Source organism: Falco cherrug, chromosome 10 (assembly GCF_023634085.1).
Source record: "Falco cherrug isolate bFalChe1 chromosome 10, bFalChe1.pri, whole genome shotgun sequence".
NCBI classification, from domain to species: Eukaryota; Metazoa; Chordata; class Aves; order Falconiformes; family Falconidae; genus Falco; species Falco cherrug.
The window spans coordinates 19,194,070-19,221,286 of NC_073706.1; the positions used below are offsets into that span (position 1 = coordinate 19,194,070).

Below are 27,217 nucleotides of genomic sequence, written 5' to 3' on the forward strand. Positions count from 1 at the left end.
CCCACTCTGGCTGCTCCTTACCGGTGTCCTCACTCCCTGTGACTGCGAGCCCGGCTGTGTGAGTGACAGGGGGACTCATCCTCTGCTCCGTCACCTTCTCCTCAGCTGGCATGAGGGGACCCAGGCACCCTCTGCTGCTCCCGTGGGAGAGGCTCGTGCCGCAGGCGTTGGGGCTGGCAGGAAGCAGATGTTGGGTGAGGCTGATGGATGCAGGGTCTCGGGCTGCTCCTCCTCGAGCATCAATTAGCGCTAACGATGCTGAATTCTGCTGGTAACTCGTAGGTTGAGCGTCTGGGCTGCTGCTCCCAGCAAGGTGGAATTGCGCTAGGGGTACCTACCCCGTCTGCCCATGCACCCTTCACGGACACAGCGGGGTGCACGGGGGAGTGAGTCGCCACCCGCAGGGCTGCTGTTCTCTGTGCGTAGCATTCAGCTTAACCATTCCCCTCCTGCTCTCTATTTGTCTGTGCTGTAAATTGTCCAAAGCCAGGGGCTGCCCTGGCTGCAGCTGCCCCGGCTCCCTGCTGCCCTCTCCTCCTCCTCCTGGCATTGGGTGTTACCCCGGGCCTCTCCCCAGCTCTGTGTCCACTCTCCCCCCCTGTGCCAGCCTGGATGTCCCCTGGCATGCGAGCCCCGTCCGTAAGCCACCCTGTTCAGATCCCACTGATCCCATCCTGCGCAGGTTTGCCTCAGCACAGGTTTTCCCCAAATTCTTCCCTCCCTGCAGCAGCAAGAGGTGGGCAGCATCCCGAAAGAAAGTTGGTGCCGAAAGCATCCTTGGGCTCCCGCGGACATCTCTGAACAGCTGGGCAGCCCTGGTTTCCTTGAGGAGGTCACCGGGAGGAAGCTCTTTGGGCATGTCCCTGCCCAGAGGTGCAGGACGGGGGGAAGCCGGCTGTGACCCTCGGCGAAAGGTCTGGAGCATGTGCTCGAGCAGGTGGCGTTTGTATGAGCTGGGGTGGTTGGGCTCTGCCCTTGCCTGCCCGGCGCCCCTTGCTTCCTCAGCCTCCTCACTAAACTGGGGGGTCCTGGGGTGCACACCAGCCTGTGGAGGCTGGCAGGCCTGGCTCCGTGCCGCTCCTGCATGCACCATCCTTCCCCACCCAAACTGGGGATGCTGGTGCTGACGCGATGCTGGCAGCCTCCCCTTTCTCGGCCAGTTTTGGTTTTTTTTTTTCCTGTTGCAAACAAGCCTCCCCGGCCGGGTTAGAAGCACTGCTGGCCGGGGCAGGGCCGGGTGTTGATCCCGTGCTGCTGGCCACGCTCCAGCCGTGTTTGCGCAGCTGCCTGCCCGAGCCGGGGGCCGGGGTTGCATCCCCCAAGGGCAGGGGTTTCCTTGCTCCCCTTGAGCTGCGGCTGCACTGGGGGTCCTGCACCCCTAGAACTGGTGTGTGCCCCGCACCCAGCACCCTGTAATTGTAATTTCTAAGCATGTAGGGGGAGGGTGGTGCTGGGGCTGGGCTGGGTGACCCCAACCCTTGGGCAGGAATGGAGTTTTGGGGGAAATCCACACTGGCTGGGGAGCTGGAGGCAGCAGGTCTGTCCCCCTGCGGTGAGGCTGCGGGTATTGACCGTGCCTCTGCGCAAAGCGGTGGCCGGAGCCCTTTGCTCCCTGCTATAAATCATTTACCTGCCTGCGACCTTCGCTTCAGCCCCTCGCCCGGGCAGTGCTGCGGGGCTGGGCGGGGGGTTTGGCTGGGGGGTGACCCTGAGCCTCAGAGCGGGGTGACACTGCTGCGTGGGTGTCCCGCAGCATCCTGCACCCCTCTCCCGGCTGGGCGCACCCCACTGCCCCGGCTCCACTTTGGCCCCTTTATCTGCTGCGTGCTCCTCTTTGGTGGGTCCCTGTGCAGGGCTGGGAAGGCAGCCCAGTGCCGCCAGGAGGAGGAGGAGGGGTGGGGAGAGGCCATGCCGGAGCTTTGCCAGATGTGGGAAAGGAAAGAAGGGGGGACGCTTTCGCTGCTGCTTCCCACCGCCTTGGGGACCCCCTTCCCTGCCCTGTCGCCACCACGCTGACGGCTGGGATGGAGCCGCTCACCCTGGCCAAGCAAGCCAGCCTTGGGGCGAGCATCCCCAGGCCCACGCGTCCCCCCGCGCCGGGGTGGGTGGGTGGGTGGGTGGAGGGCTGGGTGCCGATGGTTTTCCCCCCTGCAGCGCTCCCCGCTCTCGCCTCCCCCCACCCCCCGCATTGTTCCCGGCCCGGCGGGCGGGAGGAGGAGCAGGGCCAAGGGCCAGCATGCGGTAGGCGCCCGTGCCGCCGAGGCAGGAGGAAGGCAGGCAGGAAGGCAGGCACTGGGAGCGTGCCGCCGGCCGCAGCCGCCTGTCATGTTGGTCGAGCTGTTCTTCCAGGCTGCCTGTGTGTCCCTGTTCTTCCCGGGCAGCCAGGGCAGGGTGTACCCCGGGAGGAAGAAGCCAGCCAGCTTTGCCGTGGAGAGGTAGCCGGGTCCCCCCTCTTTTCCTTCTCCCTCTCTCAGCTACACCTGGGGATGGCAGCGTGCCGTGCCCAGCTCCGGCCATCCATCCTCTCGGCTGCCTTCGGGGCTCCGGCCATGCCTCCAGTTCCAGCCAGAGGGGCTGGCACCCCATGCACCCCTCCCTCTGCCTGGGGGTGGCTGGGACCAGGGGAACGTGACCCTCGCAGGGGTCCTGCTCCCCGCATCCCCAACCTTCTCCCTGTATCCTGCTCCCTGTGTCCTGCTGGGGGATGTTTCTCCCTGTCACCACGTGCTGGGGTGTTGGGGCTGGCCGGGGCACAGTCCCCTTCCTCTGTCCCACCTGGCACTGGGGTCCTACTGCACCCTGGTTTGCCCCCCAGTTCACTCCCCCACCCCTGCTCCATGCCATGCTTTGCTGCCTGGGACAGGGTGGCCATGGGCACGCAGTGACTGCTCCTGTGTGTCCTCTGGCCCCGCGTTCCCGGGGCAGAGGGCTTCCCGCTGGCTGGAGGAGCTCCCCCGGGACCTTTGCTCTCTGCCCTGGGGGCTCGGGGCAGGGTGGCCTCAGCCTCTGGTCTGTCCACCATCCTGCAGGCGCCGCGTGGGGCCCCACGTCTGCTTCTCGGGCTTCGGCAGCGGATGTTGTCCCGGGTGGATGCTGTCCCCGGGCAGCGGGCAGTGCACCCTGCGTGAGTATGGGCTGTGGGGGCACGGGGTCGGATGGGGGTCCCTGCCTTCCTGACTGCTGCCTGTCCCTGCTCCCCGCAGCGCTCTGCTCCTTCGGCTGTGGCAGCGGCTTGTGCATCGCCCCCAACCTCTGCTCATGTCCGGATGGAGAACAGGGCATCACCTGCCCAGGTACCCGTCTGCTCCCAGTCGTGCCAAAGCCCCAGATCCCTGCGTTCTCCTGGCAGGGCACATTGCTCCTTGTCACCTTTCCCTGCAGCATCCCCCAGTGCAGTCCCTGTGTCTGGCAGGGGTAGGGTTGCTCCCAGGGCAGTCCCTGCGGGATCTGGGGAGTGGGTGCCACAGTGCTGGGCTGGGGTGGCATTGGTGCCCTGTGGTCTCCCTGTCCCTGTTTCAGAGCCGACGGGGACGTGTGGGGAGTACGGCTGTGACCTCTCCTGTAACCATGGTGGGTGCCAGGAGGTGGCCCGTGTCTGCCCCCTCGGCTTCTCCATGGTGGAGACGGCTAACGGCGTCCGCTGCACCGGTGAGCCGGGATGGGGAGGTCCCGGAGGGACAAGGGGTGCCGGTGGTGGCGGCGCCCCCATCTCCAGCTCTGCCCTCTTGTTCCCAGACATCAATGAGTGCCTGAGCGCTGCTTGCGAGGGTCTCTGCGTCAACACCGAGGGTGGCTTCGTCTGCGAGTGTGGCCCTGGCATGCAGCTCTCTGCCGACCGCCACAGCTGCCAGGGTGCGTGGGGGCCAGGGGGCACGCGGGGGTCAGCCGGGGCTGCTGACCCTCAGCCTCTGCCCCCCAGATACGGACGAGTGCCTGGCCACACCGTGCCAGCACCGCTGCAAGAACAGCATCGGCAGCTACCGCTGCTCCTGCCGGCCTGGCTACCACCTCCACGGGAACCGGCACTCCTGCGTGGGTGAGCGCCACACCGGCCCCCTCTTCCTGTGCCACGAAGCCCAGGGGACCGAGGTGGCCATTGAGCCCATTGGCACGGTGCTGTCACCTTGTCCTCATCCTTACAAGGGCAAAGATTCAGGGGACAGCTCGGTGCTCCGAGCTCCCTCCTGAGCCATTTCCCGGGGCGCAGCACCTCCTGCCTGGGCACTGGCAAGTCCCCTTGTCCCCCAGATGTCAACGAATGCCGGTGGCCAGGAGAGCGCCGAGCCTGCCAGCACACCTGCCACAACACCCTGGGCAGCTATCTCTGCTCCTGCCGCCCTGGGTACCGGCTCAGTGGTGACAGGGTCTCCTGTGAAGGTATCCCTCTCCTCTGGACCAGGGCAGGGGAGCAGAGCAGGATGCTCCCAGCTCCCTGCTAACCGAAGTCATGTCTGTTCCTTTCTTCCTAGGCTATCCCAAATCCATCCTGGCCCCATCGCCCATCCTGCAGTCCCTGCAGCATCCACCCACCCTCGTCCTGCTCCCTCCCGGCTCAGGGGGATCGCTCCTGGTCCCCAGGGGCTCCCCCTCGCCTCACCTCCCTGCCGCAGCTCCTGGGACCCAACTCCCTTCACCTTCTCCTGCCCCAGCATCCCTGGCCACCGAGGCATCCCTGCATGCCATGGGAGCCCCCGGTACCTCCTCCCCATCAGCCCCTCGCTGCTGGTACCGCGGGGCCACCTGGGAGCTTGGCGCTCGCTGGACAGAGCCGGGGTGTCGGAGCTGTGCCTGCCAGGTAAGCTCCCCCTCCTCCCCACCCCTCTCCCCACCACACCAGCCGCTGGGCTGAGCTGGCATGTCCCTTGCAGGGGGGACAAGTGCTCTGTGAGGCTGTGAGCTGCCCTGTGACCTGCTCCCACCCGCTGCCCGCTCCAGCGGGGGGCTGCTGCCCCAGCTGCACAGGTGAGCCCTGGCCCCTCCAGCCCACTGCCTGGGGCGGCCCCCCCTGACCCGCCTGCCTTGCAGGCTGCCTGCACGAGGGGGTGGCCCGGGCCGAGGGCGACGTCTTCTCCCCATCCGATGGGAACTGCACTGTCTGCGTCTGCCTGGTAAGCCCTGGACGGCTGGGATGGGGATGGGAGCATCCCCCTGCATCCCCCCTCAGCCATGTGCCTCCAGGGCAATGGAGAGGGATGCGCTGTGGCAGGTGATGTCCTGGCGCTGTCCCCCCATGGCGGGGAAGGGGCACGTTGCCCCTTGGCTGCCCCGTGACAGCCTCACGCTCTCCTCTGCAGGCTGGCAACATCTCCTGTATCTCCCCCGAGTGCCCCCCGGGCTCCTGCCCCAGCACCTCACCAGCCGACTGCTGCTCCTGCCAGCCCGGTGGGTCCCCCCAGGACCCCCAACCCTTGAGGCGCGTGGGGCAGGGGGAGCCCAGGGCTCTCCTGGGGATGGAGGTTTGGGGTGGGGGTTCAGCAGAAGCCATGCTTCACTCCCTGACCCCAGTCCTGGCCCTGCTGCCTCTCTCCTCCCCAGCAAAGTGCAGTTTTCGGGGCCGCACGTACGCTCACGGTGCCCGGTTCAGCCTGGATGGGGATGACTGCACCACCTGCGTCTGCCGGGTGGGTCCCGGCGGGGCTGGGGGGACCCTGGGGCTGGAGGTCCCCGAGGATTCCCCACACCATCCTGCTGGGGGGATCCAGCCTTTGCTCGGGGCTGAGGCGGGATGGGTAAGCACAGGGCTGGGCCCAGCTGGATGACTTGTCCCCATGTCCCCAGGGTGGCGAGGTGGAGTGCTCCTTTGCCCCCTGCCCCGTGCTGGACTGCCCACAGCACCAGCGGCACCTGGGCCCTGGGCAATGCTGCTTCACCTGCCGGGACCCCCCGGCCCCCGCCGGTGAGCCCTCGCTGAGGGGCACCTGGGGACAGGCAGGGTGGGATTGCAGCGGGACAGCTGGGGACAGGGGAGATGGGATGTGGGGAACACTTGTTGATGGGGAGGGTGGGATGTGGGGGATGCCTGGGGACAGGAGGAGTGGGGTGGGGGGGACAGCGAGGACAGGATGTAGGGGACATGTGGGGAGGGTGGGATGTGGGGGGCACTTGGTGACAGGGAGGGTGGGAGGTTGGGAATGTCTGTGCACAGGGAGGGTGGGATGTGGGGGACAGCCAGGGACAGGGAGGGCAGAAGAAAGTGGGGGAGGTGGATGTGGGGGTGCACAGGGCCTGGCAGGGCACGGGGGGCTACACAGCCATGGGGTTTGGAGGTGGGGAGTGGGCAGAGGATGGGCACTGCACAAGCGTCCAGCAGCGCACACACACCGGGAGGCAGATGGGCTGGGGGTGCCCACATCCCCCGCCATGTACTCCCCCAGGTTGCTTCGTGGATGACAACGGGGTGGAATTTCCCATCGGACAGATCTGGTCTCCGGGCGATCCCTGTGAGTTATGCATCTGCCAGGTGAATGAGAACCTGCTCTGCTTCACTCCTCCTACCTGCCCCTGCCCCGGCGCACGGCTCCTGTTCCCCTCCTTCCCTTGGGATGCCAGGCTGCTCGTGGCCGTGGTCCCCAGCAGCTCCCCGGCTTCGTGGGCTTTAAACCCTGCGGTGCTGGGCAGCCCACGGTCTCTGGCAAGTGCTTCTCCCCTGCAGGCAGACGGCTCGGTCAGCTGCAAGCGGACAGACTGCGTGGAGACCTGTCCCTACCCCATCCGCATCCCTGGGCAGTGCTGCCCCGACTGCTCGGCAGGTGAGGGGGGCCGTGGGTGCTTGTTGGAGGGGTGCTGTCTCCACTGCGGCCCCTCTGTGTCCCCTGCCCACAGCCTGAGGCAGGACCAGACCCAGCAAGGCTGGGCTTAAGCAGAGAGGTCTCCCGGGGGTCCCAGAGCCACCTGGGCACCACAAGTGCCCCTCTCCTCTCTGCAGGCTGTACCTACATGGGAAGGATCTTCTACAACAATGAGACCTTCCCCTCCGTCCTGGATCCTTGTCTCAGCTGTATTTGCCTGGTGAGGGCTGTGCCGGGGACCGCGAGATGTTTTTGGCTCCTGCCCCGTGGGCTGAGCCCCAGTTTTTTCCTCCGTTGCAGGAAAAAGCTCCCGGGCATTTCGGGGCTGCCCCTTTTCCCCCAGCCCAGCCCAGCCCAGCGGGTGCTAACACCCAGCCCTCGTGCATCTCTCCCGTCTCTCGCAGCTGGGCTCGGTGGCCTGCTCGCCCATGGACTGTGCCATCTTCTGCACCTACCCCTTCCACCCCGAGGGCGAGTGCTGCCCCGTCTGTAATGGTAGGAGCCTGGAACAGGGTGGGGCGGGGAGCAGGGGTCCCCATCCCCCCGCCTGGTGAGCCCCCCACCATGCGCTGAGCACTGCCTCACTCTCCCCAGACTGCAACTACCAGGGTAGAAAGGTGGTGAACGGCCAGACCTTCACCCCCGAGGGACAGCCCTGCACCCGCTGTACCTGCCAGGTGAGCGGGGTGTCTGTGGGGTGCCCATGCCCACAGGGTGCCTGTGTCCACGTGGTGCCCATGCCCATGGGGTTCCCCACGTCCATGGGGTGCCCCACAGGGTGCCCGAGCCCACAGGGTGCCCACGGGGTGTCCATGTGGTGCCCATGCCCACAGGGTGCCCATGGGGTGCCCATGCCCGTGCCATGGGGTGCCCATGCTGGTAGCAGAGGGGAGGGTGGGGATGGCTGACCCCCACCTTCGCCCCTCGCTGCCAGCTCGGGGAGGTGAGCTGCGAGAAGAGGCTGTGTCCCCGCTCCTGCGCAGAGCCCGCCGCGCTGCCCGCCGCCTGCTGCCCGCCCTGCCAAGGTAATGGGGATGCCCGGGCTCCGAGATGCCGGTGGCAGGGTGGCAGGGTCTGGCTTGGGACCCCCCAGTCCTGTGGGACATGGCCGTGCTGTGGCACCCCAGGGTGGTTGGGTGCCCCCCCGCACAGGCTGGAGGGCCCCGGAGGGAGAGGCAGGTGCTAACCACAGGTATCTCTCTGTTAGCCACAGATGCTCGGCTCCCACTGCAGAGCAGCGACCCGTCCCCATCCCTGTCCCCAACCCACCAGGACTCGCCCGCTGGCACCCCACATCAACCCAGCCCCCCTGCATCAACCCAGCCCCCCCGCCACCGCCTGGCCCAGCTCCTGCTCCGCAACACAGCCCCTTACGGCCCCTCTCTGGGGAGCACAGGGGCTGGCGAGCCCCCTCCAAGCACACTGAGCCCCTCTGGGAACCCATCGGCAGTCACTCTGCCGCCCACCACCCCCTCTGAGACTGCAGCCCCCCCAGCTCCCACAGGCAGCCCCAGCTTGAGCTCCAAAGCTCGGGGACTCCCTGGGGACACAGACCCCTCTGCCGCACCACCAGCCAGTGGGGACAGCCCCGGTGGCCATGTGGCTCCTTAGGGCCCAGGTGCCATGTGTGCCCGGCATGGTATGAGCAGGAGGAGGATGAAGAGGAGGAGTAGGATAGAGGAGGAGGGGGTCTGCAGGACCAGCAGGCCTGGCCCACCAGGCCCCCGGGATGGTGGGTGGCTGGGGAGGGGGCGCCAAGCAGACAGGGTGGGCAACAGCATCCCTGCTCCCATGGGTGCATCCCCACTCCCACGAGTGCTGCCTCTCTTGGGCAGAGGCTGCACAATCCCCATCTGCCCCAGGATGGGGGGGTTCCCAAGCCCCTCACCACCCCAATGAGGTAGGACTATGGGGCACAACCAGTTGCTCCCCCCCGTCCCCCACCTCCCTGGCTCTCTGGCTGCAGGATGTGGGGCTGGGAGATGCTCCTGGCCGGGCTGGGGTGCCCCGAGCCAGCCCCCAGCTGCACCACCCTGGGGTGGGTGCTACTCCTGGCATGGGGAGGGGGCGAGCTGCCCTCCCTGCCACCAATAAAGTCACCCTGGTATTTATGCCCCGTCTCAATACTCCTGTTTGCACCCACCCACACACTGAACCCAGCCACGGGGCTTTCCCTTGGGGGGGCTTTGGGGTGAGTAGCCCCCCAGGATGACAAGGGCAATGCCAGAGGTGTTCAGCCCCCCTGAGCAGGGTTTGGGTACGGGAGGGACATGTCCTGCCCCAGTGACAGGAGCATGGCTGGGGTGAGGGGTTTGCTGAGACTTTCCAGGGGCTTGACCCGAGCAAAGTGCTTGGTCCTGAGGAATGTTTCCGAGGTGCTGAGGCTGGTGCTGCCCCTGCAAAAGGGCTCTGTGCGGGGAGATGCTGAAAAGAGAGGACTGTGTCTCCCAGGGGTATCACACAGGTTTAGCCAGGTGGTGCCCTGCAAGGAGAGATGGTGCTTAGCAGCACAAAGCACTCCCAGCACCAGGATGGGACCTGGCACCGCAGCAGGCACTGTCCCCCGGCCCCAAAAGCGGGTATCAGATGCTGGGAGGGGCAGAGCCGCAGCTGTGCTCCCCCCCTAGTCCCTTGTGGTCCCCCCCACCTTCCCCATCCCGCTCAGCCACCACCAGCCCCAGCAGCCACAGCCACCTCATGGCAGGCCCCTGGTGTGGTGGGGAGGGAAGGCAGTGCCCCTGGGCGCCCGCCTTTCCGTGGGGCTGCATGGAGCCATGCCCCAGCCACTATGAGGAGCGCTGGGCACCCCAGTAAAGCCTGCCCAGGTGTCTGGTTGGTGGCACGGCTCTGCCCTGGGCAGTTGTGGCTCTTAGTGGCCATGGCCACCTCCAGCCCCAGGTCTGCCCAGGCATCGGGGGTGTCTGCGCAGCCATGAGGCCCAGGGCATCACCAGGGTGCAGGCAGGGGGTGCCTCTGCCTGTGGGGTGAGGCTGGCACCCCACCTGCCCACCCACCCACCCACCCACCGGTGTGCGTGCCCAAAGACACAGTGGCAGCACCAGGGTAGCCCAGCCAGCCCTCCCCAGAGAGACACGGCACAGCGGGGCTTTTCTACGGTTTTATTGGACTCAGTGGTCACGGCAAAAGGGGATGCGAGCGCGGGGCAAAGGTCAGCCCTGCCAGCCACCAAGCTGGGGACGCTAGGGCAGCCTCTCCCTGTCCCCAAGATGGAGGCGTGCTCAGGACAGGGGGGACAGCCCCACCATGTTGTTGGCCCTGTTGAAGATGACGTAGTACTCGCGGATGAAGACATCCCCCAGGATCCAGAGCTCACCCGATTGGGAGGGAAGATTCATGCCTTGTAAACCGAGGATGCAGGTCCCCTCGCTCTGTGACCGAAGACATGGTGGACAGTGGTTACCAGCTGCCGGACTTCCCCCGAGCCCCCCCAGTCCCCTCCCCAGTGGGATGCTCACCTGTATCACGTAGGCGCTGGCTGGCACAGGGAAGGCTTCGCCGTTGATGTTGAAGACGATGTCGGGCAGACTGCTGACAGCGCTGCAGCTGACCTGGAGGGGGACACAGTGACAGGTGGGGGTCAGCGGCCACCCCAGGAGGGACTACATGTGCCGGGGAGCGACAGTGCACCATGCAGCAGCCCCAGGGTCCGGCTGGGCACCCCGCAGAGCCCCAAAGGTCCCCAAAGCCCTGCACGCTCCCCTGGGTCCTCACCTCGCCGTTGGAGCTGGCACCGAGGACGCTAAGGATGTTGTTGAGGGCTGTGGAGGGCACGGCCAGCAGCGAGGTGCCCGTGTCCACGATGGCCTGGCAGCCAGAGGGGCAGGCAGCGGTCTCCCCGCCGATGGAGACACTGGGGGGAGGGGTACAGGGTGAGCCTCCCGGGTGCAGGATAAGGGGGCAAAGGGAGCTACCAAGCCGGGGGGCTGTGGCGGGACTACCTGTCCATGGTGATCTGCCAGTAGGTTTCAGCGGAGAGGGGGATCCAGCTGATGCCGTTGGTGGTGTAGTAGGGGTCAATGGCGCCGAAGAGGACGAAGCTGCCGCTCTGCCCATCCCTGCAAGGGGGGAGCTGTCAGGTGGGGGTCCCATCCCACTAGCAGCACCGTCGCTGAGGGGGATTTGCTGCCACCCTTCTCCATCGGTGCCCGTGAGCTGTGTCCCCCGAGAGCCACAAGGTGTCATGCTACCGGGGAACAGTGCCGGAGCCAGCCCCGGTGGGAGGGAAATCGGCGAAAACCCTCGGCAAGGGCTGGGCAGCTCCAGTCAGGGCTTACCTGCTGAGGTAGACAGAGAAGAGGTCCTTGGCCACCAGGCCTTCGCTCATCATGTTGTCAAAGACGGGGGTGGCCCCGGAGGAGGCGATGCTTGGGAAAGCCAGACCCAGGATACCATCGAAGGGGCTGTAGTAGAAGAAATCTCCTGGCTCGGTCTCAGTCAGCCCGAAGATCTGGTTGACAACCTCAATGCTTGCAACCTGGTCAGGGAGAGAGGGAGAGGGGCTTGGTTTGGGCAGGTGGCGCACCAGTGTTCCCACTCCCATGGGATGCACCCCGCCTTACGGTGACGGTGTCATAGCCCAGGACGCCAGTCATGCTGCCAGTGCCATAGACGATGTCGACGCTTTCATTGGTGCCGACGTAGGTGGAGGACTCCGCTGGGTTGAAGCGGTTGTGGTTGCCTGTAGGTACGGGAGAGAGACTGTCACAGTCCATCCTGCCCTCAGGGACCAAGGCTGCCGCTCCAGTGCCTCCCCAAACATCCTTTGGGAGAGGCAGGGCAGAGCCATCCTTGGCTCCCAGTCTTCCCAGGGGATCCCAGAGCCAGGCAGGGCAGGGGGCTGGCCAAGCCTGGGGCTTCCCCTGCCTTCAGCCCTTGCCCAGCAGCTGCCGGACACCTACTGCACGCCATGCTGGAGCAGTACACCGAGGGCACCCACAGGTTGGAGGAGCCAGTGTCAAAGATAACGGTGAACTCTTGGCCTGGAGTACCGATGGAGATGGTGCCGTAGTACTCATTCTGTCAAAGAGCGATGGGTAAGGGATTAGTGGGATGGGTAAGGGGCTAGCAGGATGGGTAATGGGCTAGTGGGACAGGTAAGGGGCTAATGGGATGGGCAACAGGTTAGGGGAATGGGTAAGGGGCTAGTGGAATGAGTTAATGGGTTAGCGGACTGGGTAAGGGGCTAGTGGGATGGATGAGGGGTTAAGGGACTGGGTAAGGTATTGGAAGGATCGGTAAGGGGCTAGTGAGATTGGGTAATGGGCTAGGGGAATTGGTGAATGGTTAGAGGGACAGGTAAGGGGCTAGCAGGACGGGTAAGGGGTTAGGGGAAATGGGGAAGGGGCCCTGCTGGTGCCAGCCCCTCCATCCTGCCATGCTCACGTCCATGTAGTTCTGCAGGGGCTCGGCGGAGGTGTCGCTGGGGAAGTACTTGGTGGCCAGGTTGTAGGGGTGCTGCTTCAGGTAGCGGTCCAGCAAGCCATGTTCCTTCAGGGACTGCCGCAGGGACTTCATCTTCTTCAGAGAGACCCTGGGGGAAAGGGGAGCCGATCCGTCACCAGGAGCCAGGCAGGGATGTGCCTCGGGGGGCTGCAGGTACCCCCGCTGTGTGCTCGCCCTCATCCCCTCCTGTGGGAGCGGGGGTCCATCCTCGCTGTGGGGAGCCTGGGCCACAGCAATAGCTGGGGGTGCTGCCGGCTGTCCCCCCATCCCTGCTGCACGCTGCCCCTCACACCTTCCCCGGTATGGGTGCCAGGAGTCCACGGGACCGCGGTGGCTGCGTGGGCATCCCAAGCCCCTGGTGCTCACCTATGGACATGGCACTGGGACAGGGCCACCAAGGCGAAGAGCAGGAGCAGCTTCATGGTGGCCACTAGCAGCTAGCAGCTGAAGTGGAGAGACACACTGAGCATGCCACCGGTCCCAGCCTGGCTCCTTATATCCCCAGCCAGGGTTGTTTGGCCAGCGCCCCGATAAGAAAGGCAAACGGCTCCGGGGGCTGTTATCACAATGCCCTTAACCAAGATGGCTGGGGGGGGCTGGGGGCGGGGGGGGGGAAGGTCAAGCTGAGGGCTCTCCATCTTTGCTAGGGTCAAACACTGTGACTGGGAGGCGCTGGGGGCCAGGGGGGCTGCTGAGGGGGACGCAGGGCTGGCTGCAGCCATTTCTGGGCATTTCCCCCCCATCTAACCACTCATGCATTGCACGCACCAACAACACCTCTGCGGCTGAGGAACCGCAGCGTAAATCATGTACCATTAGATAAAAGCATTTATTTTCCAGTCGGCTCTGGCTGGCTGGGGCTGCAATACAAGCCCCCAGTCCCTTGCCCCACTGCATAGAGCAGAGTTTCTGTCTGCAGGGGTTTGTCAGGGTGGAGCTGGCACAGGAGCACCAGTTCTTCAGGGTCCTCTGGTCCTCCTCAGCCCCTCACTGCTGCCCTGAGCACCCCAGGCTGCCTTCAGGTGCCCACCCATGGGTAGCAGCTGAGCCCCGGCTTCGGGATGCGACTGGGCTGGCGTAACCCTGCGGTAGACACAGGTTTGCACCAGGGGCTCCACCAAACACCAGTGCCAGGGGCTGGGTAACGACACCGGGGTAAATTTGCTTAATCTTATACCTACATCCAATGGGAAAACACAGTTGTTCCTCACCAGCTTCATCTGTTACAGATCATAGAATCACAGAATGGTTTGGGTTGGAAGGGACCTTAAGGATCATCTAGTTCCAATCACCTTCCGCCAGCCCAGGCTGCTCCCAGCCCCGTCCAGCCTGGCCCTGAGCACTGCCAGGGATGGGGCACCCACAGCTGCTCTGGGCAGCCTGTGCCAGCACCTCGCCACCCTCACAGGAAAGAATTTATTGCCAATATCTAATCTAAATCCACCCTCTGTCAGCTTAAAAATATCCCCCTTTGTCCTGTCACCACATGTCCTTGTCAAAAGCCCCTCCCCAGCTTTCCTGTAGCCCCCCTTTATGTACTGGCAGGTGCTGGAAGGTCTCCCTGGAGCCTTCTCTGCTCCAGGTGACCAGCCCCAGCTCCCTCAGCCTGTCCCCACAGCAGAGGTGCTCCAGTCTCTGACCATCTGTGTGGCCTCCTACAGGCCCGCTCCAACAGGTCCGTGTTTTCCTTATGCTGGGACTCCATGCACCTCCACATGTCCCAAGGCTGCCTGCAGAACTGGGACCAGCTCAGGGGTGAAACTGGGACCAGCTAAGGGGAAAAACCAGTTCAGGATCAGGATGCTGTTGGTTGAACAATGCCAAGGTCGCCCGCACTGGGCTGCGTCAGAGGCGCCCGCTGCTGGACCAGGCGTGCCGGCCTCCGTCACAGCACCACGTGCCTGAGATGTGGCTGCTGACACGGTCACCTTGTGCTGCAGGAAAACAAAGGCAGACCCTGCACCGATGAGCTGGGGACCAGCCTGCCCAGAGGCACCATACAGGCCGGAGCCAGCTTCCCTCCCTCTGCACCAGTTCCACCCCAGCTCTGAATTGTAAAAGAATTGAGGAGAGATGCTAAATTACAGCAGGAGAATGAAACGAATGAAAACCTCGTTGGATCTGATGGGTGATAGTGAGAGAAAAGGGATGACATACCTTATTCTCCCTGAGCAAAAAGGAAGGTGTGATGCGTTCAGTTTGGGCATGGGGGTTTGGAGAGGACAAGGTCTTGGCTGACCCCCAAAATGGAAAGTCTGGACCTGGCAGGAGGTCACAGCCTGAAAACCCTGCGTGGAGCCTTGGCATCGTGTTCCCCACTGGCTTCGGGAACCAGTCTGTGCCTGCAGGTAGCTGTGAAACACAAAGAAAATCAGAGATTAGACAAGAGCATCTACTCTGTGCTTCACTCCCCCAACCCCGTGCGAGGCAGCAGCGTGTTTTGATAAATGTAAGCTCAGATAAGGAGCAGCTCTAGCAGAGGGGCTGGTTCGCTGCAAACGCATCCTGGCTGTGCTACATGTGGAAAACATCCATATGTAGAAGGTTATCAGAGCAGAGCGCTTGAGGATGCATCCCTGGGCAAGAAAGCTGCTGCAGCCCCCTGCCTTGGGACTGCTCCCAGGGGCTCTTCGGTTGCATTTCTTTCCCCAACACACCGGGCATCTGCATGCAGGGAAGAGGCTGCTCCTGCCGGGCAAAGCCTCTTTCTCCACAGCACACAGGGAGTTTCACTGCCCGGGGAACAGCAAGCAGAGGGCTCAGGGTGATTAGCCCAGGCTGCTGCAGATATTAGGAACAGCTGCTGCAAATCCTCTTGGTATATACGGGAGATTCAGAGCTGGGGCTGGCTGGTTTGTCCAGCTCTTACTCGAATGCCTCATGCTAGGAGCCCTTTGCAAGCTTCCTGGCACCGTGGTGCTGGTAGGAGGCAGAGCCCTGTGCCCCTGCGGTGCTTTCGGGGGGCAGTTTGGCAAGCTGCTGAAGCTCGCGCCTTCCCACCCATCTGCCCTCCAAGAGCTGAGACCTGGGGTTGGCTCCGGGGAGGCTGCCCAGGAGCTGCTGGGCTCGGCACATGCTCCATGCCAGGGCAGGTGACACCGTAGGAGGCCCACGGGAGCTGGTGGGGGTTGTAGGGGGTGGTGGCTGGAGCTCCAAAAACCTAGTAGCCACAGGCGTGCGGCTCCCACGTTGGACAGCCTGTGATGGAGAGAGAAGTCCTGCTGGCAGGTGGCAACGGTCCTTGCTCCAGCCCCACAGCAGGGAGAGGAGCAAGGCGGTGGGGGAGCAGGGTGGTAAGTGCCCCTCTCCTTGGGCAGGGATGGGGGTCCTCGTGATGCTGGGGTGGGCTCTCCTCTATCCATGGGAAAGGGGTTAGCTGGGATGCTCGTTCAGAACGCAGCCGTTCAGGGTGGGGTGACCTGCGTCAAAGGTGTCCTGTGCTGCCGCTTGTCCCACATCAGTTTTGGTAACGGGCAGAGAAACTTCTCTAATTAATGGAAAACTGAAGGGCAGTAGCATTTCAAGTGCTAAATTCTTCCTCTGGAGCAATTTGGGCTTTGGGGCCTGAAGTCTGGGCTCACTGTCATACCTCACCGCAACCTGGTCTCCCTTGCTTCTGGGGCTGCAAAGTTTTGTGCTTTTTTTTGCCAGAGCATTAGAGGAAATGAAAATTACAAGTTGCTCGAGAGCTGTTTATTGATTTAATTCTTTTTGTTGCCAAACAAAACACTCGGACATAACATAAACCTCCCTGGGCACAGAAGGCAGGAACTAACCTGTGCTCTCAGGGCAGCCCTCTTTCTGGAGAAAGATTGATTTTTGAACATGGTATTATACACAGAACGAAGAAGTTGTGGAATTCAACATCAGAAAAATCTCAGAGCAAATACTTTCCACTTTTAAAGTCAAGAACAAAAGAAATGTGGAAGGATGGGGGAAAAAAGCACTTTTAGGGGGCAAAGTGACTTCCTGTTAGGGCTACAGAAACGCTTCCTTAGATGAGAACCCCTGAAGTGTGTTTGGTGACTAGAGGGAAGGCGTAACGGTGGGTCAGCCAGCCCCTGCCCTGGGTGCTGCACACCACACGGACCAGGCATCGTCGTTCCCATCAGTCTTGATGGCTGATTCCTAGGGGAAGGATTTTGCTGGGAAACATACAGGCTTAGTCGTTCCTGGGCTGGAATTGATAGTGGCTCACGCTGATGGCTCCAGGGATGAGGGTCCTTTCCCTTCAGGACCTGGCTCTTGTCCTTGATCCCCCAGGGCAGGTCCACCGCAATGAGGCAGCTGAAGGGAGCTGCCTGGCAGGATGGCTGGATTGCATCCCTGTCCTGTTGCACCGAGCCCCTGTGTGCTGGTGACAGCGTGACTCCATGGCTGCACCTCTTTTCCGAGCCCTTTCCACCCAGGCTCTCCTCAGTTTTTATTATTGTGGTTTTAGGAACCCTCCGGGGAACCTCAGACACCTGGAGTTTGGAGGTAGATGTGGGGTGACCCATCTATCACTTAACGCCCTTCCAGCCTCACGCCCTGGGATGGGAGGGAGAAATCGGCAGCACGAACAGTTCATAGTGTTGTAGAAGACTGGGATGGCTCCAGAGGCAGTGATGCTGGGGACAGGGATGCCACCGAAGAGGGTGCAGCACAAAAAGAAGCCACACTCAGGCCGGTGGTCTGGCTGCTGACCTGGACGTTTCCCAACCTTGGTAGAGAAATGGAGGGAATGAGACATGCCGGATGCTGGAAGAGTCTGCCCCGTGTCCCCAAAGGGAGCAGGGAATCCTGAGAAAACTCAAAACCAAGCTGCAAAGAGCTGGAAACACAACGCTGCTTCCTCGCCACTGGGCTGAGGGGAGGGCAGGGAGCAGGCAGCACCTGCGGCACACAGCGGAGCGCAGGATGGGTGCCGGGGTGTGCGGGGTGACCAAGGGTGGCCGCTCTGTTGCAGCTCTGCTCGGCGGCAGAGGGCACCACGCGATGCGGAGATCCCTGCCGTGTTCTCCAAAAGCAGGCAAGCCCAGCTGGAGGGATGGAGCTGGAGGCTTTTAGTTCTGGTTTGCCTGTTCCTGATGCAGCTGTGGCTGGGTTAGGATTCCTGCTCAATCAAATCCCCAAAGAGTTATGCTTGTGTCCAGAGAAATGTAAGATGTTAACATCTGTTGTTTCCACGTCCAAGGATCTGAGTCCCTGAGTGCAAAGGCTCTACCTGGGCTCACGATGAGCTTGGACTATGCAGAAGTGTTAAATGATTTGTAATGAGCAGTAAAATAAAGCACCCAGCAGCACCAGATGGGCTGGTGGGTGGCTGGGTGGAGGACAGCTGGTGCCTGAAGTGGTTGTGGGTGAATGCAAAGGCAGAAGAGTCAGGTGCTGACCTCCTACCAGCCCAGGCTGCTCCCAGCCCCGTCCAGCCTGGCCCTGAGCACTGCCAGGGATGGGGCACCCACAGCTGCTCTGGGCAGCCTGGGCCAGCGCCTCGCCACCCTCACAGGAAAGAATTTATTGCCAATATCTAATCTAAATCCACCCTCTGTCAGCTTAAAACCATCCCCCTTTGCCCTGTCACCACATGTCCTTGTCAAAAAACCCTCCCCAGCTTTCCTGTAGCCCCCCTTTATGTACTGGCAGGTGCTGGAAGGTCTCCCTGGAGCCTTCTCTGCTCCAGGTGACCAGCCCCAGCTCCCTCAGCCTGTCCCCACAGCAGAGGTGCTCCAGCCTCTGACCATCTGTGTGGCCTCCTACAGGCCCGCTCCAACAGGTCCGTGCTAGGGGCTCCAGAGCTGAATGCAGTACTCCAGGGATGCATTTAAACTGCCATTGCCCCCTGGGCCAAACAGGATCCTATTGGAATTTTCAGGCTTTGTATATGGCAAAGGACTTTGCTGACAAAGCTTAGGAACTGCCTTAACTTTATCTGTGCAGGCTTGAAAAGCTCAGCCTTAAAAAAATCCCATTTGAGATATACCTTATCTTAGTAACTGCAGATAAAAGAAGCAAAGTTGTTTTCCAGTCCCTGTTTCTGGTCTTTCCTGTCCCTTCCATAAAGGCATAATCATACGTCACACAGGTGCTTTATCAGAACCATCAGATGAAAGGCACACAGAGGAGGGAGGCATGGTCTGATGCTTCTGAGGTATCAAAACCCTACGATTTTTGACGTAAGAATATTTAAGCTACCAAGGAGCCCCCCCGAGATGTAGGCTGATTCTTGCTGAGCTGGTGGTGGGTGGGCTTTTGCTGGGTGAGGACCTCTGGGTGGTCAGGCCAGCTCTTGCCACCTGCTGTGGGTGACCCTGGACAGGGACTAACACCTTTGGTGGCTTTGGTCTGTGGTCACTAAATCAGCGAACGCTAATTCTCCGACTGGGCTGCCTAGATAGTGGCTGGACCACATGGACCACAAAGCTTCCTAGCTGTACAAGGGCAAGTGCAGAAAGGGAACTGGTTTGATTGCGGCTTGCTGGTGCGCGAGGCGAGCAGCGGTGAGCCAACGGATGGCCAGAGGTATGTCTGTGACATGGTGCTGAGAAGAGCGGTGAGCAGTGGTGCTTTCTGACAAACCGCCAATTAAAAGATGGGCAGGATTCTGAGAAAGGCTCTTCTGCTGTCTGAATCCTTCCCCGTTGAGGAACACAGCCACTGCCTTGAAAACAAACAGCATCACATTAAAAGAAAGAAAAGAACAGCACTATCTTTTTTCTTTTTTTCCCCCTTCTATTGGGAAACGCTCCAAATTCCATTTGACTCCTTGGCTCAACAGGGACATTCAACCAAAACCACAAATGAACTTGGCCAGATAATAAACAAAAGGTGAAATCTGAGGGATTGCTGATATCAACTTTGCACATGAGGGTTGGGGTTTTTTTAACCTTTCACAGTGTGTTAATTTGCTCCCTAACCTTACACTGCTGCCCTCCACTTTGGAACCCAAGGAGCTGCAAACATCAGCTGCACTAATGAGGTCCTGCATCGATAGCAGACTCCGGAAAGTTTCCATTTCGCTCCAAAACACTTTCTGAATTACAGCTTCATTTCCTCAGGGTAGTCAAGGCTTTAAACTGACCTAAGCTGCTGCAGAACCTGGCTCTGAGCTCAACGCTCCTTACCAAAGTGTTTTACTCCTTTCTGCCAGCTTCATCCTAAGCCAGAAGTGCTCTGTTGATCCACAACAGCTCAGCTGGTAAGCACACTTGAACCTTGGTATTTGTTGTTATTTGAATACTTACCCGTTTTCAGTTGCTTTCGCTCATGATGTGTATCGGATATCGGCTTTTGAGTCTTTCACCTGGTAAAGTAACTGCATGACGGATCGTAATGAGCAGTTGAAACCATCTCTTACACAAATTAAGGATGCTAGTGAACAGATAATGGGCCCAACCTTCGGCATTCACCAGGAAACACTTATTGATCGCATTTCTGATTGCTGGGTACCACTTTATCACTTAACTGGATACTTTTTGGTTTCTCCCTTCATTGCAATGGACAAATTTGAAAACAATGTAGTTTATCCTCTACTCAGTCCTTACAGTTTAATGTAAATTGTTAACTAGATGTGCTGCAGCCCTTCCACATCTGCAGAGACCGCTTCTCAAACAAGCCTTGAAAAATATCGATCTCCCTTTGGAAAGTCAAGTCCCTTTTCTTGCAAGAACATTGGGTTTTGACCTGGTTATCAGCTGCACTACAAACAAATTGTCCTTGATTAAACCATAGGGTACCTATTAGAATTCATATGACTTATATTTATTATACAGCAGTCAACAGGCCTCACGTGGTGTGTGTGTGTCTCCAGCAGGGACAAGAGGTGCCTGGATCACAGCACTTCTGTAACAGCTGGGTGACCTTGCCCAGCCGTCCGCAGTCTCCTTCATGTTCCTCTCCCCTCAGCAACTCCAGCATGCCTCATCTGGCAACACAGAGCTTTTCCCCACCCTAAGGCAATCCTTAGCCTTGCTCACATCTGCAGGAATGCAGAAATAGGGGTGGAAAAGCAGAGGCTCGCTTCATGTGGAAGGTGACAGCATCAGAGCTTCCTCTGTCTCATGTTGCTCAGGGACTTTCCTGTTTCAGGCAAGGAAGAGCTAACACAGGCATTCAAGAGGGATTTGCTTTTATCTCTTGGTTCCAGTTATGCCACCTGAAAAAAATGCTGTTCTATGAATTTTTGGCACATTGCTGAGGTCTGTGCATACTGCCTTGCTGCAGCGATGTCTCAGCCTGCAGCTAAGCACTTAGTATCCATTATCTCACCTCCTCTGCTTCTCTTGTCCTCTCTCCTGCACTTCCATCAACTCCTATCCCCCATCTCCACCTCTGCCACTTACCTCTCTTTGTGCTCCCTTTGCCTCCATCCCTTTACTTGTCAAGGAAGTTTTAATTTAATTTTCATTTCTCACAGGGCTGGACTGACCAGGATCACAGCCAACAGAATTCCAACTCACCCAAAACAACAGGCGTTCAAGGGCCTGTAACACCAGCTGCTACTCAGCATGAGATGATCTGCAGAGAACAACATGATTTTTGCAGTGGTTCTCCTTGCTGTTAGACCTCCGCAAAACATGGACTGCGGGGAGGAGGCTGCCTGCGTGGGAGGCCCTGGCTGCAAGGCGCTGATGAGGTCATGACAAGGCAGAAACTGCTTCAAACCTCACCGTAAATCCAACCCAAACCCGCTACGCCTGAATTTCAACCAGCTGCCTGCTCGGTATGTGATGCTAAGCTTTGCTGTAATGCTCTCCTTTTAACTCTTGTCATAATGATTAATCTCGCCTGATCTTTGTCTGTGTCTCTCTGGCTTTCTGCTTCTTTGAATGAGCTGAAGACAAAAGTGTCCACGCAGCAGCTGCTGCTCAGGGCTCACGTGGAGACTTTGCATCGACAGAGCTGCAGGGCTGCCCTCACCACTCCAAACTGTGATGGCCCCGCCGGCAGGCAGGGTGACTGGGGGGACATGTGCTCACTGGGAGGCACAGCCCCTACTTTACCTACTTTACCATCCCTGGGCTGGCAGGAGAAGCTGACACACCTGGCGCTTGCAGTGCTCAGCCGGCCATACCCAGGTCAGTTGCTATGGTGCTGAAGACCAGAGTCAGGACGCACCAATAACAACACAAAACAATTTAGCAGGCTGACAGCTCTTCCAGGAAGGCATAAAACTAGAGCGGGGTACAAGGGAGGCAGCAGGTGCCGCAGTGTCGGGGTAGGCCCTGAATGACACAAACACGTAGGATGTAAAGGGTGAAGCTGGCCACAGCTCGAGGAGAGCTACACCGGCAGGAAAAAACCATCATATTTATTAAAATATAAAACATTTATTAAAAAAAGACACGGTAGTTATAAGATACGGCCTCTCCAGACAGACCTGGCCCCGAGACGAACCCCAAGCCTGCACCGCCACAAGATGGCGGCGGCGGGATGTACCACTGGCCGCCCCCTCCCCGCCGCGGAGGGGCGCCGCTCCACCCCCCCGCCCCAGCCTCGCCGTGGCACCGCCCACTTCCGCTCCCGAGCCGGAAGCCGGAAGTGCGGCGGAGGGAGGGCTCCGGTTGCGCGGCGGTGAGTCCCGGGCGGGGGCGGCGGAGCCGGTAACGAGGCCGGCCCCTCGTGTCTTGCGAGAGGAGGTGGGCCCGGCCCGCCGCTGCCTCCGGCGTTCGTGGCTTCTCCGATGGGCGATGACAGTCGTTAACCGCCGGGACAGCCGGGCGGGGGGGGCCTCGCTCGGGCCTCAAACCGGGAGCCGCGGCCGCGGGGGACGCCCCGCCCCGCCCGCTCCGTGGGCCGCGGCCTGCCGGTTGTTGTTCCCCCTCGTGCCCCAGGGCTGGCTCGGCGCTGGAGGAGCAGGCTCCGCCGTGTCCCGGTTGGAGCGCGGCCCCGGGCAGGCCTCGCTCTGCGCTGCCCCGGGGTGCGGCACGGGGAGGCCTTGGGCAGGCACCCCAGGGGCCGAGGCGGCTTGCCCTAACCGGGACAAAGCACCGAGGCGGGGACCAGGGTATGGCAGCCCCTCATCAGTGCCCCCGGCCTTTCAGAGCCACGGGGGGCTGTACGTTGCCCCTCGGAGGGGCGAAGTGTTACCTCACTGGCTGTGTCTTTACCGGAACGCTGTGAAAAACCGGGGAGAGCTGTGAGGCCAGAGCCAGGGCAGTGCCCACCTCTTTGCCTCCACCTTCCTGGGGGCCGTTCGGACGCTTCCCACAAACCATTCATGAGCTGCACACCCACACGGCTGCAGGGACTGAGCTTTCCATTTGTCGCTGTTCCTACTTTTTCCTTTTTACGCTATGTGAGCCTCAATAACAAAAAGAAACCCCCTAAGTTTATATCTGATTGCAGAGCAGTGAAGTTGCATACATACGTAGTAGGGGACCTGATTTCCCAGCTTTTACATAGCTGTTACTTGGACAGGTTTGGCTGGATCTTGGATGAAGAGATTTGGTAACCCTGAGCCTTACCTTGTCGTTCTGTGTTACGTGCAGAGGCTGACGCAACATTCCCAGAGCAATATCGTTGGGATGTTTCACCTGGGTGAAAGGTAGAAGAGCCACGAGCAATTAGGACGACAGTGAAATCCCTGTTGCCCGTTTGGTATGTCCCTTTCCCTCTCTGGGAGTGCACTGTTCTGGTGTTTCTCACCTGTTTTTTAGCGTATTCCCACATTATAGCATCCCACCTCTTAGAACCTGTGACACGAACATCTGATATCTGCTAAATATTAACAGACAACCCAGGTTATTTGGAATGAGCTGTGGACGTAGTGCAGAAAATTCATTATTTCCCTGATTTTAATAATATTTCACTGATTTTTAAGGTCAGAAGTACTGGATTAAGCTCACCGTGTGTGAATAATGCTATCACCTAACGTTTTCTAAGGGTAGCAGCAATAAGTGAGGGGAGTGATGACATCACATAGCTAGAAAGGAAAACAGATAGATAGAAAGGAAAACACATCAAATGAGATTGGAGCCCAGCGGCAAGGTACGGGAAGACGCGGGTAGTGATGGGGGTCCCACCAGCAACTGTGGGCTGTGGGCACGGTCAGATGTGAGCAGATCTGGGAGGTTTTCTCAGGAGAACAGGAATCTGGAATGGGATGGTGCAGTGAGAGCCAGCTGGAGATTGTCAGGGTGACGTCGCCCTGCTATCGAGTGGCAGTGAGTAGGTGTTTCCTTGACAAAACCGTCTGGCACACACAAGTAATCCTTCCAACTATGCTGCGAAAAGGAAAAAAAAGTCAGTTGCCAAAGCTGGAACGAGTAGATCTGTTCTGTTTCCCTTCTCACTCTGCCCTCAGTCTTGCTGATTCTTTATAGCACAGGGGAACCTCCCTGGCATAGCTGTTCCAAGCAGTTTAGCAAAGCTGGTTTGAAATCCCTGATAGGATTAGTGCCTGTTTGCAGTTGGCTTCAGAAAACCTTGTCTTTATTTGACTTCCTTTCCCTGTCCTAGGAGTCTGCAGCTTCTCTGGAAGGATGGACACCCTGAGAAACCGGACGGTGGAGGAGCTCCAGGAGCTGCAGGAAAATGCAGAGGAGATCGAGCGCCTGGCCCTGGAGTCCCAGGAGGTATGCACAGATGGCGTGACGCAGCCTGGGCTTCGTGAGCACCTCGCCCGCGCTGACTGTCGCCTCTCCTTCCACAGGTTCAGGAGCTGCAGCTGGAAAGGGAGATGTCCCTGGCCGCCAACCGGAGCTTAGCTGAGCAGAACCTGAAGTTCCAGGCACCGCTGGAGACGGGACGCACCGACCTCTCTAAAAAATACGAAGAGCTGCAGAAGCTGGCTGAGCGGTGTAAAGACCAAAAGGCGAAACTGGGTGAGCATTTGCAAACCTTGCACGCTTTCCGATGGAGTCATGTGAGCTGTAGATAATGCAACATCCTTCCCTTTTGCTTCTGCCTGCCTTGGCCCTATGAGCAGACAAACTCTTTAGGGTGGTGACAGAAAGCACTGTGCTGCATATAAAATCTGTGTTCTCCTGTTCCCTGGTCAAACTCGGTTGGGCAGAACAAGGATGCTGTCCCGGCACAAAAACCTCCTAGTGCAGCAGTGGCTAAGCTTCTGTCCTCTTCACATTTTCTCCTTGCATCAACAGTTTCTAAGGCAGGAGGGTGCTCCTGTGAGAGTGCAACAGGGCTGCATGCTAACAATTTTCCCCTGCTTTGTGTTTACTGTTTTGCTCCGCTGCTTTCTTTGTTTCCCCAGAGAAATTTTCAGCAGCAATGCATCCTCATACCTTGCTGGATCTGCTGCAGGTGGAAAGCCAGAAAATCGAAGAGGAGTCTGAGGTGAGCTTAAGGTTTAAATCCATTAGCAGTTCAAGTGATTAGTCCTCAAAGACTTGTAATTACACGCCCCAAGCCTAATCTTTTAAATCAAGGATTATCTCTTTGTAATTTGGTGTCCTTCCTCAAAAAAATTGGATTGCCGTTTGTTTGCCTGTGTGTGATGCGATGGTCCTCCTCAGTCCTAAACTGGGCTTGGGGAAGAAGGGTGGAGGGGTGCAGTGCTGAACCCCGGTCTGTCTTTTCTTCCAGAAAATGGCTGAGAAGTTCTTGGAGGGCGAGGTGCCCCTGGAGACGTTTCTCGAGCAGTTTTCCGTGATGAGAAAGTTGGCTCACTTGCGCCGGGTCAGAGTTGAAAAACTGCAGGAGATAGTGAGGAAGTTGGAAGCACCGCAGGAACCCGGCAGGGACTCTCAGCAGCAGCCACCTCCTCACGTACCTGGGCCCGGTGACCTGCCGAAGCCGCAGCCCTTCCCTGCAGGGGCTCCTTCCTTCCCTCTGCCCTACAGTCCAGCCCCAAACATGCCAGCTGGCCCCACGGCTCATGGAGCTCTTGCTCCTGCTCCTTTCTCTGGCTCCCCAGTGACCGTGGGACACGTTGCTTCCTCTCAGCCGAGCGCCCAGCCCACGTTTCCCTGTAAGCCTCCTCCAGGTCCCGGATACCCACCGGCGCAGGCTGTTGCCAGCTCCACGCCGGGGTATCCCAAACACGCCTTGGGAGGCTCGTCTCCAGTGCCGAGCTATTCCTGGTCTCCGTCCAGAGGCCCGCCTCAGCCCCCACCGTTCCCTGGCTCTCACCCCTCTCCGCCACCACCCAGACCCGGCTACCCTCCCTACCTTCCCCCTGGGGCTGAGAGACCGCAGTGCCCCTACCCGACCCAGCCGCCTCTCCCTAGCTTTCCAATCCCTCCGCAGCCCCCCTATCCTCCTGCACTGCCCCCCACCTTTGGGTACCCCCCACCTCCAAACCCTCGGCACCCTGCTTGGCCTGGTTACTAAATCAGGACTCCTGGGGAGCATCCTTTGCTGCTCCCTCCTCTTTTTGTGGACTAAGGAAGAAGAGCAAACAGAGCATTGCTCTTTGACCCATCAGTGCGAAAGCATTATGCAGGATAAGAGACAGCAGCAGCTCCGGGGGGTCAGACAGGCTGCCGCTGCCCCTCTTTAGGTTCAATTTGTGATGATGGCTGGTGGGCTGAAGTGGCTGCTTCCAAATCGGCTCGTCCAGGCTCTGCTGTGAAAGCCAGGTAGTCATCTAGGTGTTTGGCTGGGGTACACGGAACGATGTGCACTGATGGTACCCCTCCTCTTCCGTGTGTGTGTGAGCGTGTGTGGGTGGGCGAGAGACCGCTCCACCTGTGCCTGTCGTTTGCCTTGTGTAGTATCATAATTCTAAGCCTTTTCACAGGTGTTCAAAAGACACGGTGGGAATCTCTGACAGTATTTCTGACACAAAATACTCACTGCTTTCCAAGGGCCTTCCTGGAAGTGAGAGGTAGAGCCAGCCTGGCTTGTAGGCGGTTTGTAACAAATAGTAGCAGGGAGAAGCAGCTAGCTTGCCCCTCTGGTGTGCCAGGCCTTGAGATTTGTCTGTGTTTTTATGCTGGTGCTAGGGACAGCTTCCACACCAGTGCTGCTTGAGCCCTTCCTAGCCGGCTGCGAGGTCAGGCTTCCCCCAGCGCTGCCTCTGCCTGCGCAGTGAGTACCAGCGTGCTCCAAAACAGGCTGCACCCAGCTCTGGGGGGTTTGGGTGCTCCCACCTCACTGGGGAGCAAAAACCTCTTTACCGCTGCTGCTTTTATCCAGCACAGGAGCCGTTCCCAGCCTGTGCCAGCTGTGTGCTGGCTCACCGAGGGCCAGGCGGCTCTGGTAGCTCCCCCATGCTCAGTGTGCAGATATTATCTGTACTTTCGAAGTAAACAGGGCCGGCACAGTGTCCGGGGCTGTTGCTGCTCTGGAGTTACGTGTCTTAGGTGACAAGGAGGAGCAGGAGTCAGTGCATCCTGCCCAGCTCTGAAACACAGGCGCAGCAGCCTCCTGTAGCCTCGACCTCTCCGGGGACACGGGGCATGTGTTCAGGGGGGCTACTGGCTCCAGCCTGCCTCATATCCCCCTTCTCAGGAAACACTAGGTATGGGAGGGAACGACAAGTTAATATTAATGGAAATGGGATTTGCTTTGCTCAGCACTTTATCCTACGAATCCTGCCTGTATCCCTGTAAGTTATTTATAAGGAAAGATTACTAATGGACTAGAACAAGGCAAGTGCTTGTGGGGTTTGATGGAAACAATTCCATAGCTGTGGTTAATTACAGTAATAAAACTTGATTAATTGCACGTGGGGTCACAGCAGTGGTTGCTTTCGGAAATGACAGGGCATCCAACTGACACTTGCTATTGATCTTTTTATGCCCTCCTGGCGTCCTCACGCCAGCTTCCTCTTGATCTGGTCAATAAAGCCCTTCACCCTCTCGCAGGACCATCTTCAAACTCATCTTCCCTGCCTTGTTTTCGTCTTTCCTAAGGGGCCTGTTTGCATGGGGCTTATCTGCATCAGCCCGTCTCTCCCCTCCTCTGGCACCGTTTCTCACTCATCCCCTGGGCTGGCGCTGTCCCACATTTTCCCTCCCCAGCTGGGAGGCTGATAGTCTAAGGCATGGCACGGTAGTGTCAGAAGTAAGAGAACAAGA

General features: G+C 59.6%; 3 protein-coding genes across 7 annotated transcripts; 2 read left to right on the forward strand and 1 right to left on the reverse strand.

Annotated features, from left to right (window-relative positions):
* Positions 1-2,139: 2,139 nt before the first annotated feature.
* VWCE (von Willebrand factor C and EGF domains) lies at positions 2,140-8,899 on the forward strand. 4 transcript variants are annotated; one of them, XM_055721839.1, is made up of 20 exons: positions 2,143-2,435; positions 3,030-3,124; positions 3,204-3,293; positions 3,520-3,648; positions 3,736-3,852; positions 3,920-4,036; positions 4,249-4,377; positions 4,470-4,795; positions 4,869-4,962; positions 5,026-5,108; positions 5,295-5,382; positions 5,536-5,621; positions 5,779-5,896; positions 6,375-6,440; positions 6,653-6,749; positions 6,906-7,008; positions 7,193-7,283; positions 7,383-7,465; positions 7,723-7,813; positions 7,996-8,899. In XM_055721839.1, exons 1-20 carry the CDS (start codon positions 2,326-2,328, stop codon positions 8,397-8,399), a joined length of 2,517 nt encoding a protein of 838 aa, XP_055577814.1. In that variant the 5' UTR covers positions 2,143-2,325; the 3' UTR covers positions 8,400-8,899. The 4 variants fall into 4 exon arrangements, 2 of the variants coding, with proteins under 2 accessions (XP_055577814.1, XP_055577813.1); XM_055721838.1 differs by having other exon boundaries at positions 2,144-2,435; positions 6,375-6,460; positions 6,926-7,008; XR_008734099.1 differs by lacking the exon at positions 7,996-8,899 and having other exon boundaries at positions 2,140-2,435; positions 6,375-6,460; positions 7,089-7,283; positions 7,723-7,741.
* A 1,011-nt stretch (positions 8,900-9,910) lies between these two features.
* Positions 9,911-12,735, reverse strand: LOC102059794 (pepsin A-like). The gene is made up of 9 exons (XM_005438303.3): positions 12,618-12,735; positions 12,192-12,339; positions 11,708-11,825; positions 11,369-11,487; positions 11,084-11,283; positions 10,748-10,864; positions 10,521-10,659; positions 10,265-10,357; positions 9,911-10,177 (listed from the first exon to the last, which is right to left on the reverse strand). The coding sequence occupies exons 1-9, from the start codon at positions 12,671-12,673 to the stop codon at positions 10,028-10,030; spliced, it is 1,140 nt and encodes a 379-aa protein (XP_005438360.1). The 5' UTR covers positions 12,674-12,735; the 3' UTR covers positions 9,911-10,027.
* Positions 12,736-21,738: 9,003 nt separating this feature from the next.
* On the forward strand, positions 21,739-26,864 carry VPS37C (VPS37C subunit of ESCRT-I). Of its 2 annotated transcripts, XM_055721866.1 has the most exons (6): positions 21,739-21,806; positions 22,724-22,832; positions 23,694-23,809; positions 23,887-24,058; positions 24,448-24,530; positions 24,780-26,864. In XM_055721866.1, the coding sequence occupies exons 3-6, from the start codon at positions 23,717-23,719 to the stop codon at positions 25,524-25,526; spliced, it is 1,095 nt and encodes a 364-aa protein (XP_055577841.1). In that variant the 5' UTR covers positions 21,739-21,806; positions 22,724-22,832; positions 23,694-23,716; the 3' UTR covers positions 25,527-26,864. The 2 variants fall into 2 exon arrangements, with proteins under 2 accessions (XP_055577841.1, XP_055577842.1); XM_055721867.1 differs by lacking the exon at positions 22,724-22,832 and having other exon boundaries at positions 21,751-21,806.
* The last annotated feature ends 353 nt before the right edge of the window (positions 26,865-27,217 follow it).